This window comes from Corvus kubaryi, unplaced genomic scaffold (assembly GCF_017639235.1).
Source record: "Corvus kubaryi isolate FWS band 111438036 unplaced genomic scaffold, C.kubaryi_AGA036_p1.0 37395, whole genome shotgun sequence".
In the NCBI taxonomy this organism is placed as follows: domain Eukaryota; kingdom Metazoa; phylum Chordata; class Aves; order Passeriformes; family Corvidae; genus Corvus; species Corvus kubaryi.
In genome coordinates, this window is record NW_024581134.1 from 6,243,487 (window position 1) to 6,255,573 (window position 12,087).

The 12,087-nt window shown below is 51.8% G+C and overlaps 1 protein-coding gene across 12 annotated transcripts in view; it reads right to left on the reverse strand.

The window, feature by feature from the left end:
* Positions 1 to 12,087, reverse strand: part of ARHGEF9 (Cdc42 guanine nucleotide exchange factor 9) — a 197,578-nt gene that overhangs the window by 99,529 nt on the left and 85,962 nt on the right. The window contains exons 1-2 of one of the 12 annotated variants that reach the window (XM_042040036.1): positions 8,331 to 9,075; positions 4,441 to 4,502 (exon numbers count right to left, since the gene is read on the reverse strand). The exons of 7 other annotated variants lie outside the window; for them this stretch is intronic. In XM_042040036.1, coding sequence (XP_041895970.1) covers positions 4,441 to 4,470 — 30 coding nt within the window. In that variant the 5' untranslated portion in view covers positions 4,471 to 4,502; positions 8,331 to 9,075. Of the gene's footprint in view, positions 1 to 4,440; positions 4,503 to 4,605; positions 4,673 to 8,319; positions 9,076 to 12,087 lie in introns of those variants that run through there. 4 more of the 12 variants (XM_042040035.1, XM_042040041.1, XM_042040038.1 and 1 more) reach the window with 4 other exon arrangements.

The window sequence follows — 12,087 nt, forward strand, 5'->3', positions numbered from 1 at the left end:
CGAAGGGGCTCAGGCCAATGTGTGGCCCCAAAATGATGGTAAAAGCTGCTGCTCGCAGAAAGCCTCCCTCCTAATAAACTGTGAGGCTTTCTCGGCTCCCGGAGATTATGTAATATGTTCTTGCCTGCTGCTGCTGCTGCTGACTCATATTTTCCAAAATGTATCTGGGAAGGAAAACATATGCACATGTGTTTTAATGCATAGGTTTCCCTGCCCATGTACAGAGCAATCCATAGGAGGTGCAGGCAGCGCTGCACACGCGTGTACACATGTGTGCACTGACGTGTGCGGGGAGGAGAGACAGGGACAGCCTGGCAGCTGCTTGAAAAACAGAGATTAAACCAGCTCTGCTTTCTGGGGCAAAGCACAGCAACTCTGTCACACGGTGCAGGAGGGGACCAGGGAACCGGGAAGCCACGGAGGGAGATGGCAAAAGGAGAAGCACCGAGCGTGCGCTGCCGACAACCTCCAGCCAAACGCGGGCTCTGGGGACCAGACACAGACTCGTCCTGAGCTTCAAATCCAGCTGGGAAAACGGGGTTTGTGACAGCTGGGGCCACTGTGACAATGTGCAAATGGCAGTGGGCTGAGAGGGACATCGGGGGTGGCCTCAGCACATGGCTCAGCAGCAGCCACCCCTGCAGAGGGGTGCTGGGGGCAGCAGGGCCAATGCTCCCTGAATTCCATAAATCTACAGTCTCGCTCCTGTTAATGCCCGGGAACACACTTCCCAGGCTCTGGGTGTGCACTGAAGAAGACAGGCTTCTGCTGGCTGAAGATTTCTGATTCTAAGGCAGCCTGTTAGTCTTAAGTAAATTTGTTCCCAGCCTGCAGGTTTGGAAGGTTCAGCTCCTCTGCTCTGTGCACGGGTGCACTTTTAATTCCTTAGGAAAGACTTTTTGACACTTCTGCAAAACCCTCTGTATCCAGGAGATAGGATCGATCTGCTGCTGGGCATTGGAAGACAGATCCATATCCCCTGGACCAGAGGAGACTGAAAATCTATCCAGATGTCAACTCCTGATCACCAAATCAAGGCAGTCGCTCTGCACCCATGACAGCCCGGTTTCCTTGCACTGTCTGCTCCTCGTGCCTGTGTGCTCGGGCAAAAGCAGGGGACAATTCCCCACACAGGGACAGGTGACAGTGCCCCTGCCCCTCCTCACCTCACACACCCCTCTGGAGAGGGAACAGGCCCTCTCCTTCTTCCCTGCATCATCCCAATCCAAGGGCACTGCCTTATGCATCCAGCACCAGAGTTGAGACAATTCTATTTTAACACGTAAAACTTCATCAGAGCCAACTGCTCTTTCTTGTTTCACAGCAACTTTAAAATGTTTCATCTGCATTCAAAACTGGTTCTATAATTGTTACTTTTTAACTTAATTCTCCTAGAACTTCACAAAAGAGCGAACATCTAGCGTGCCTAAAAGGCTTTGGAATAAACCTTAAAAACAAACATTAAAGATTGATCACGCTTTCTCAAGATTATACTAAAACTGACTGAAGCTCAACTAGATAAGGAAAGAGAGTTGCATTAAATTAATCAGCACCTTATCAAGCCAGGAAGAAAGAATTGTAGATAACAAGCCTTCCCTAAATTTGGTATCAGAACAGAAACTTCAGTGCACGACATACTGAGAGAACCTTGTCAGATTTGCTGAACACAATACAGGGGAGTGGAGCAGCAGAAATAGCAGGGGAATGTGGTCCATAGAAATGCTTGGAAAAAAAAACCTGTTTTCTGATAATGCCAGCAAGAGCCTGATGCTTTTGTCAAATGGAACAATTTTACTTGACAAAACTTTTCCCCAGATATGCCCAGCAAATTAACCCACTGCTTATTGGGGTAAAAGACAGATCCTTAGGGGTTTCCTCTCCACTCCTGTTTGTGTAGCTGAGGCCACACTGCATTTGCTCAATTACAAGAGAACAATTCCGTACACAATTCCATCCTTCCTGCTTTCCAAGCCCTCGGAGTTGGGCCGATTCCTCTCCCGGCATCTCTCAGCGTGAGCTGCAGCTGCTCTCACAGCTCTGAGCTCCCGTGCAGGGGCTCAAAACCCCCAAAACTGGCACCAGCAGTAGCTTAACCCTTTGGAAACTTTGGGACCAACATCCTGAGTACTGAGAGGGAACAAACCCAGCCAGCAACATGCAGGGATTTTGCCGGATGCCTGGCGAGGCTGTGGGCTCTCTGCGGCACAGGGCACAGCCCGGATGCTCCGGGACATCCCTGAAAACCAGACAGCTGTCCTCAGCATTCCAGGAGGGACAGGAGGGGAGCAGGGCTGGCAACAGAGGCCTTGGGAGGCAGTAGGACAGCCAGGCACGCTGCTTTCCCAAGCAGGAGCAGCGGGAAGGACATTCCAGCCTCAGTCCCCCGGCAGAGCACGGAGCCCCGGGCACGCCGGGCACTGACAGCCCCGCTCCAGAAGGACACTGAAGCACACACGGCTCATCCCATCACAGTGACCAGCCTTGAAATCCACCTGGGGCTTTATCTAGGGAAATAAAAGGGAAAACAAAGAGCCGGGCTGCTTCAACCGGGGCAATGCTCCTTGTTGAGACTGCTCTGCCTCCCTGGCAGCCAGGGCAGGGCTGCCGGCTGTCCCCAGCACCCGCAGGGGTCAGTGCCTGCCCTGCCCATCCCGGACAGGTCCTGGAGGAGGGAAGGGGGCTGAGGACCAGCTCATCTCTGGAGACTGAGCCCAGCCCGGTGAGCAGGGCAGGCTCAGCGCAGCCCCGGCTCTGCTGAGGCGCAGAAGCAGCCGAAAATAGCCCCACGCCGGCTGCCAGCAGCCCATACGCTGTGTTATATATGCCTCAGCTGATGCAAAGGAAGGGGCAGGCGCTGAACCAGACGGCCCCTCACACGGGCACGGCCACACGCGGCTGCTCCCGGCTCCCAAATCCCCCAAATCCATCCTCCCCCACGAGGGAGCAGCTCAGCCCACGGCACCCCGCACCAGCCTGGCCCTCTGACACCTCCCCACGGCAAGGTCTGCAGGAAAACGAACCAGCCAGACCCCAAACACGGTGCCGAACATCCTCCCCCACCGACGGGCCCCGCATCCTGCTCCGGCTCCCAGCCCCACTAACCCCCACCCCAAAATGTGCCATTCTCCAAGCACCACGTGCCTCAGTTTCCCCGGCTCGGTGATAGCACGAGGGGTAGCTCCCCAAAGCAGCACACTCTTGTGAAATGATATCCTTAGGGATAAACTAGAGTCAGCTGAAATGCAGACCTAATTCCTTAAGTCCTTGCACACACTCACTCCCTTCCAGCCCCAAAATTCTCTTTAACTCCGGTGGCGAAGCTGCCAGGCTGCCCAACGCAGTCCCCACCAGCAGAGCTCCGGGGGCTTCCTGCCCTGAGCTCAGATGCCCTTGCGAACACCCCATCAAGGTGGTGTTTCCAACAATGCCAGAGTAACTCCCAGTAAAACCAGGAATCAGGAGCAGAGGCCACGTGGCCCTTTGCTGGTTAGAGCCAACCCAGCCGTCTGTGGGTGCTTGCAGATTAAGACTCATTTCCACTCAGGAAAGAAATTCAACCACAACTAATAAAATAAAGACAATAAATCATGGTTCCTCCAGCAGCTCTTCCTCCAGGAGCATCTATTTCTAGTGGAAAGCATCAATCACTACAGCTCTTGCTGTCTGCAACAGCTCCAACAGGCAAAAGCCAGGTAGGCAGAGCTGGGCCAATGTGGGCACACACACGTCCCCCACCCGCACTGCCACTGGCCCCCAGCCAGCCAGGACAGCACCACAGAGAGGGGACAAACAGGACAACACCAGGCATGGCTACACCTCAGCACTGCGTGATATTCCTCTGTCCCAGGTGGAAAAGAAGAGGCACAAGGCAACAGAGGAACAAAGGAACGCACCCAAGGCCGTACAGGAATCCGTGGCAAAGCCAGGAGCCGGCAGAATGACCCTCTGCGAGGAACCCCTGCACAAGCACCCTCTTCAACCAGGACAGTTCTCACACAATTATTAACATTTGGGAGTTCTCCTCAAGCTTCCCAACTTCTCCTCATTGGAGACTCCGCAGCTCTGAGACAAATCCCTGCGTTCTACCAAAATAGCTCTCCCAGCGTTTCACTGGGAGAGACACACTGAGCACAGTGATCACACCCAGATGAGAAAAACCACGTTGGAAATGTCAAATCCAGGAGGCTCCCCGGGAGAGAGGCATCATTCCAACACGGAGCACACGGACACAGCACGGCAGCACACACGGACACACATGCAGGCAGGCAGGGCACACGGAGCACCGGCTCCCAGCACGACCAGCACTCACTGAATACACAAACCAAGCACCACAACAAAATGAAATGACAACACAGACGGGGGTTCTAGTCACAAACTGAAACTAAAGCAACCAACAACAACAACAAAAAAAAGCCAAACCAAAAAACTAAAAAAACTTACATGGATTTTTGGCAATTTTCCTTCAGACATTATACACAGCAGCTGGGCTGTGTACTGAATACCTGATCCAAAAAGAAATATAACCACATTATGCAAACAGATGGGGGCAGGAGTCAGGTGAACATGCAGCTCTTAACAACAGCCATCTACGGGCTGAGAAAGCACCTCTGCATCCCCACAGAAGGGCTCGCATCGGGGCACATCTTCACTCACTACACAGCAAAAGCGAGGGCTGTGCTGCTGCCATCCCGGGGGAAAAGCCAAATGGCAGGACGGGGCAGAGCCACCGCGTCACAGACCTCGGAGCTGTCCCATCCCCTTTAACTTGTCATGTGAGGTTTTAAACAGAGGTGGGAAATAGCCAGGGTGGGGGAGGAAGCCTTTAGAAACCCGAAAGGAAAGCACTTTATCTGTCTTAAAGAGCATTAAAATCGCCGTGCAGGCAGGACAAGCCGGGATCATCCCGACGTTCAGCTTTCCGGGAAGCACTCCGAGAGGGGGGCATCACCCTTTCCTCACGCCGAGGAGGGTGCCTGAATCTTTAAGACGGCGGATTGCTGCTCGGGAGGAATGGACTTTTTATGGACTGTGGGAAACAGGGTTGCTATGATACAGGCAGAGGCATTTTCATGAATCCTGTGGCAAATAACATTGAATCCTGCTTAAGCAGACAACAGCAAGGCAGGTCTCCCATCACCCAGCCTCAGCAAACACACAGCAGCAGGCACTGAAAGAGATTTTATGCATCACAAGTACGCTTTTTGCAGACAAATTCGTAATTTTTTTTCTTTGGGGCCGTATTTTCCAGCGGGTCAGCACTCCGATTCCTTTAAAGGAACGATCCCTCTGCCTCATCCCTGGGTTTGAGCATCCCCACAAACGTGAAGAAACCCAAGGGAGTCACAGGGCTGAAGCACCCCCAGGGACTCGAACGTGACCCGGGATGGTCCCATGGAGCTCCGGGACAAGGAAAGCTCCAATCCCAGGGATATTTCACAGCGTGCAAATGACACCCGGAGTGTTGCAGGCACAGTCACTTATGGGAATGGGGATCTAGTGGGGCCTGGGAGCGCTGTCACCCCAGAAAGCTCCCGGAGCTCGTCACGGGCTGAGCCGCTGCACCAGCTCGGCAGGATGGAGGGATGCGCCGGGCTCGGGGCTCCCGCAGCCCAGGGAACGCCAAACCGCAGCTGCCGAACTACAAAACTGGGGCTGGGGCTGGGGCTGAAGAGGTGGTCACGGAGGCCTGAGGTGGGAAACAGAAAGCGAACTAAACAAGCAGCAAGCCCAGCCCTCGCTCATTCTTTCGGCTCTCGTTTCCTCCTCTCTTTCCCCCCCCAAATTCCAACAGGAAGCCCGAGATAACAAGAACGGTGCTGCTGCAATAACAAAGTTTGCTGCTGCCAACTTTCCTATTGCTCCGTGTTAACTTTCCTTCTTTAACTCCACCAGCCTTCAGGAGGATAAAAGGCAAAAAGTTGTCATAAAACCACATGAATCCTCCCGAGAAATTCACGTTCCGTGATGGGAAAACCTCGGCTCGCGGCGCTCCCTCCCAGCAGCTGAGCGTGCACAACCCCTCGTCCTCCCCATGCACCCCCAGCACACCCCACCCCAGGGATGGAACCAGAGGGGCACCGCAGGAATATCCACCACCGAACACACACAATTCCCAAATATCTCCCCGGGAGTACAAGCTCTGGATCAAGGAATGCACCCAGGAAACCGCGTCAGGTACTGGGCATTCCTCGTAGAAATCGTATTGAAAGGTAAACCTTAGTGCCAGAGAGCCCTGAGAAAATAAACATTCAGGCACAGCCACATCCCGTTTTAACTCGCTGGTCAGTTCTGGGGTTGGGTTTTTGCTCATTTTTCCACCCTTTCTCCTCCAAATCCCTTTGCTGCTCAAGGCTGCTCCCCTGAAAGGATGATTTTGGCTGCTGTTTGATCGATTCCCTCTCCATGGTGATCTCAGCTCATTTATTACATTGCCAGGAGATTCTGCAACCTATAAAACTATTGACACAGGATGGCTAACAGGCAAATAGAGCAAATCTGAGCTGTTTAACACCCAAACCATCCTCAGCAGCAATTTTATTTACTGAGATTTTTTTAGAGAAGAAGATTGACTCAGTCTCCTGTGAAGTGAAGCAGGTACCTCTTGCAGATAGCTACAAGTGACGAGGGGAAACGGAGCCAGCAGGCACCGGAGCATCTTCCTGGGCTTGCATCCCTGGCTCCTGGCTTTTCTCCCCATTAAAACGGGCTACTGCCCCAAAACACTTTTGGGGACGATTGTTCCCACCCTGGCACTCAGGGAAAATTTCTTTTTTCTTTTCTTTACAGCTAAAAGCACTTTGAAAGCACCAAATTTGCCGGATTTAACTCCGTTTCCAACCATGCCACCATCGAACAGCCATCGGCTTCTGAGCCCAGCTTGGCATTTAACCCCCAGCACACAGATCCTCACTGGGAAATAACTCCATGTCTCCATCTGGAACCTCCAGCTTTGTCTTTAGACATCAGTTATGTGGCTGTTTTTTTTAAGAGGACATCAAATAAATAACAGCTGGAATTAGCATGAATTAGTTAAATTATCACAGCACTAAAAATTCTGGTGATCCATCAACAAAGACAAAAAACATTTTCAAACTGATATCTTTGTTTGTTTTAAGCAATTCTGATTTTTCTGGAGGGGGAAAGAATATATCAAAAAAAAAAAAAAAAATCCGTAAGACCTCTACCAGAAGCACAGAACAGAGACATATTTTCCAGAGGAAAAGACATTGCTCTTCCCAGACATTCCCTTCGTATTCTCTCCAAACTCCTCGTGCTGCCACTGGAGCCCCCAGCCAGCCCTGCTTCCCAGCTGTAAACATTGCAATTTTGGGCTAGAAACACCTCTAACTACTGGACACCTTTCCAGCAAGCCCATAATACACAACTTAGCACTTCATTTTCCAGAAAATCAATGTAAATAAAGTCACGCCAAGCAACCCATCTCAAAAGCTCGTTATCCTTGAGGTGGGCAAAGATTTTTCTTAGATACATTCCCCAAAATTTGATATACACACACACACACGAGAGAAAGAAAAGAAAGCCAAAATCAGATTTCTAGAAAATCAAAGCAAAACCCAACCCCTCCATATCTGTTGCTTTAGCAAAGCAAAACAAAGCTTGCATTGCCCTTTTTCCCTTTGATCTTTCCTCCCCAATTTGCAGAGACAGAAACCACGCACAACCAGAATAAAAACCCAGCAGGTTATGTTTCGGTCCCTCTCACATCTCTAAAAAAAGGAGCTGGGTTACATCACTGTGGACATAGAATTTGGAAGGTTTGGGGCTGAATATTAAGAAATCAAATCAGATCATCAAGGCAACACAGATAAAAACAGTAAGTAGAATTTCTCTTTTTCTTTTTCTTTTTTTTTTTTTTTTTGTGGCTGAATGTTATTTTAGCCAAGATTTAATCCTTTTATAGGATTTCTTAAACACACACACACCCCCACCCCTTAAAAATGTCCATAGCTCAATTCCATTGCACACACCAGCATCTCTCACCTGGCACCTGCATGGTTACTCTCACAGACATTGCACATTAACTGCTTGCTAGAAATTGCACACAAAATCACTTATTATTAACTTGAGCCTCTATTTCAAAGGAAAGCAAAACAACACAGCCAGTGCTCACCACAGACAGATCATTTTCACTCTGCTGCTGCCTAAAGAAGCACAGCTCTATCTCGCCAGCACAGCACCACGGAGGACCGGATCACTGTTATTATTTATCACATTTAAAACCCCGGCAAAAGCAGCTACACTTACAGGCATACTTAAAAGACAAGACATGACAAAAGATTTAGGGAGAGATAATAATACCAACGTCATACATATCACAGCGAGGCCATGTTGAAGCTCAACGCGTTTCCCCCCTCAGTAAGAAATCTCTCTCTCTCTTTCTCTCTCTCTCTCGCCTTTCTCTCTCTCTCTCTCTCCCGCTCGTGCTCTCTTGTTGAATTGCTAGTGGTAGTAGTAGCCCCCAACAGCTCAGGAGAAAAAATCCATTTAACGAGTGCCCAGGAAGAACATGAGTATGACATTCACAAGCAATAGCACCACAATCACTGCAAAAACGACCACCGTTTGAACATCCAAGGTCATGGTGCAATGCAGAACACTGTAGTGTTCGAGGTGTGGGGCTGGCAGATTTGGAGAAGTCAACCTCTGCTCTGTAAGACTGTCCATACATCCACCATGCTAGAATAGAGGAGAAAACTGTTCCTGGTTTTGGGCTGGTTCGTAATGCTTTGTGCTCTGCCTTTAGTTTCTCCCCTATCTGCTGTCTCTAGCTCATTCTGAGCCCGCTAAGTGAAGCATCATCACAACCAGTGAGCACTCGGGATGCAAAATCCTTCCTTTAGGAAAAGAGCGAGCGCTGTCTGCAAGCTTCTCTCTCTGTCTCGTCCCCCCTCTCTTTCCCGGTCTCTCTCTCGCTGGCTGGCTCGCTTTTTAATTCGTCAAGCCAGTGCAGATACGGAGCCCGTGTGAGTGTGACAGCTCTGCAAGCTGCTGCGGCTGCATCCCTCGGAGCGAGGCGGACCCTGGCGCATACTAATCAGCTCCAGTGACCAGGCAGCGACGGCATCCTGGCTGTCACTCAAACGCAGAAGGAAGCGCTGGCTCCATAAATACGCGAGGCTTCCGCCCGCCGTGACAGCGAGCGCACGCAGCCGCGGCTCTGCCCGCGCTCCCGAGGCGGCTCCGCTGCTCCGAGCCCGGCGGCTCCGAGGCGGCTCCCGAGGCGGCTCCCAGCGCTCCCAGCAGCGCAGATCCCGCTCCGCACCGCCCCGGGATGCGGCTGCCCTGGAAAACAGGAGTCCCGGGAGCCGGTGCTGCTGGGAGCCCGCTCGGAGCAGGGAGGGGAGCAGGAGCGAAGCAGCCAAAATAACAAAAAGGCAAGTCGTGGTAACCTGGAAATTCGCTGTGAGCCTGAAATGTGGGAATTGGGGAGGGGGGGTCACGTTTTAGCTCTGTACAAACATCCTGCCATCACAAATCCTGTAACTTCTCTCTCCCCTCAGCGCTGCACTGGCTGTCTCCATCTAAGAGTTAAACTGAATTCTGAGTCTACAGACAGACATCTATAAAAGGGGGGGCAGGACAGATGGAGTGCCTTTATTCCTTCTGCAGCAGCCAGAAATGCTCATTCCTACATTAAAACCACACACACGCTCGGGGTTTATGGCCCAGGTGCCAGGCACTATCCCAAACCTCAATCTCAGATCCCAGAACCAGCAGTTACCTCAGAGAGGCATCACGACACACACAAACCACATACGCTCAGCTGGAAAAAGCAAATGGTTTTCCAGACAAAGACAAATATAGAAATGCTGCCAATGCATATGCATAATGCACTAAAATGTGCATCCGGGGGCTGAGCACGGCACCTTCCAGGAAACCTGCGCCTCCGAACGCTCCCGCACAGACACGAGGCCAGCAGGCACCAAACAAGCACCTCGGCTGTTCTCCTGCAGCAAACAGTGAGAGCTGGGGAGGACTTTCATGTCTAAACCTGGCCAGCTTCATGTTTTAACCTCACCAGCAAGGGGCAGCCTGTCCTGCCAGCAGCGTCCTTCCAGGGCACCAGCATTTGGGCAAGGGGCAGGGGGTTACACAAACACTAACCCAGCTGTTTAATGCAAGGCTTATTTTAATTTTTTTCTTTTGCCAGAGGGCTCCCTCAAAAACAGGAGGGTCCTGTATCCACCCCAAACACCATCAAAGGAGAGACCGTGTCAGGCCTGGATGTCCACGGGGTCTCCCTTGGTGGCCTCCACTCGGACCACTGGTTTGTGCCAGACCAACACTCAGCCAGCGCCATCCTGCTCATTTCTGACCAGCTCTGGAGCACGTGTGGGCTGGGATGTGTTTGTACACGCAGAGGGTGGGTTGTGTCAAGCAGCTTTAGAAACAAGAACAGTTTGGGCTGCTTAGATGGTTTATTTTGGGTGATAAGTGCCAGCCAGAGGCTCTCTCCAGCATCTGAGGCCCCTGCTCTGTCCAGGCAGGGAGCTTCTCATTCAGGAGGACAGTGAAAAGCCCTTTTTTCACTGTGTATTCACAAGAAGCTGCTGTAAAGCTGCCCCAGGCTGCCCCGTTAGCACAGATGCCAGGCTGTATCCAGGTGACGGATCTGCCTCATCCCCAGCTTCCAAACCTGCATTTTCTACCAAGGATCCATTTTTAGGATAGCCAGTCTATCTGATGTAATTTTAGACTAATCAGAATAGCAAACATAGAATGATTCAGGTTGGAAGGGACCTTGGAGATCGTTTAGTTCCAACACATAATAGATGTGGAATATTTATTATTATTGCTACTGTCCTTTCCCAAAACAGCACAGGCAATTTTCCAAAACATAAACCTGAACTTACAAAAACAGCCAGGAAATTCCAGTTTCAGTCTCAGAAGCAATGACGACTTCCCCAAAACACACAACCAGCTTGAATTTAGAGGGACTTTATGGCCAGTTTATCTTTTCCTCTAAACTGCAGCGAGCACAGAGGGAGCCTGGGTGTGGAGCCCAGAGGAGGTGTTAGAGGAAGCCCAGTGGAGATGTTCTGCTGATCCACACACCCCCAGGGCCTGGGGACCCTCAGCAGGCACGGCCCATCCCTGGCTCCGTCTCCTCTCCATGCCCAGACTGGGAAATGCCAGCGGGGTTTCAAGGCAGCCTCCCCTGAGCCCTGCACAGAGACAGGGGAGCAAAAGCAGGGCAGGGCGAGCAGCAGAGGGCTGGGAAACCTCCAGAACAAAGGTATACACATCACACATGCTCACTGGCCACTTCCGGAGCCGAGCGGGAGGGTTTCATTGCCAGCACCGAGCCTGGCAGGGCTGGGGCTGGCATTCTGCAAGAGCCGAGCCACTCAGAGCGCAGGGGAGGGCACGGATCGTAACCACAGCCACAGAGCCGGCCCCTCCTGGGCTGCCGGCTGTGGGCGGGGGTCCCCAAAACCCCCACCACGGGGGTGTCAGGAGCCACGGGAGGATGTGGGGACCCCTCTGCTGTGCCCCATCCCCTGGGGAGCCCGGGGGATGCTCCATCCCGGGGGATGCTGCATCGCGGGAAGCTCAGCCGCAGCATCCCCTTCGCCAGGTCTCTCTCAGAGCAAACAGCCCCTAAAAGATCAGGCAGGAAAGCACCGGGTGCCTCACGTCGGTTTGGGGTCCAGAGGAGGCTGTGTGTGTAACAGCAGCACAGATTCACTGCAGAGAAGCTTCTATTTAAATGATATCCACAGTATTCCCAACAGTACTTGCTGCTTTATGTAATTCCCCTTGCCTTCTGCGTGCACTAAATGTTAATTTTACTACGAAAATGGACGGTACCTTCTCTTAGAAGCCTTTCTGATAAAGCACACCTACACAGCTGGGGTTTATGTAAAACCACGGTGAAGTTTAACTTCACGGAATGCTTTCTGGGAAGTTTGGTCTAACGTTCCGTACAGAGCGAAACGAGGAAGGGGAAAAGAAGATTTGTACCCATTACATAAAACACCACGTCCCGCACAGAACATGCCCTGACACGAGAGGAGCTCTGGGGAGCGCGGTTTGTGATGCAGGATCAGCGAGGGCTTGTGCTGG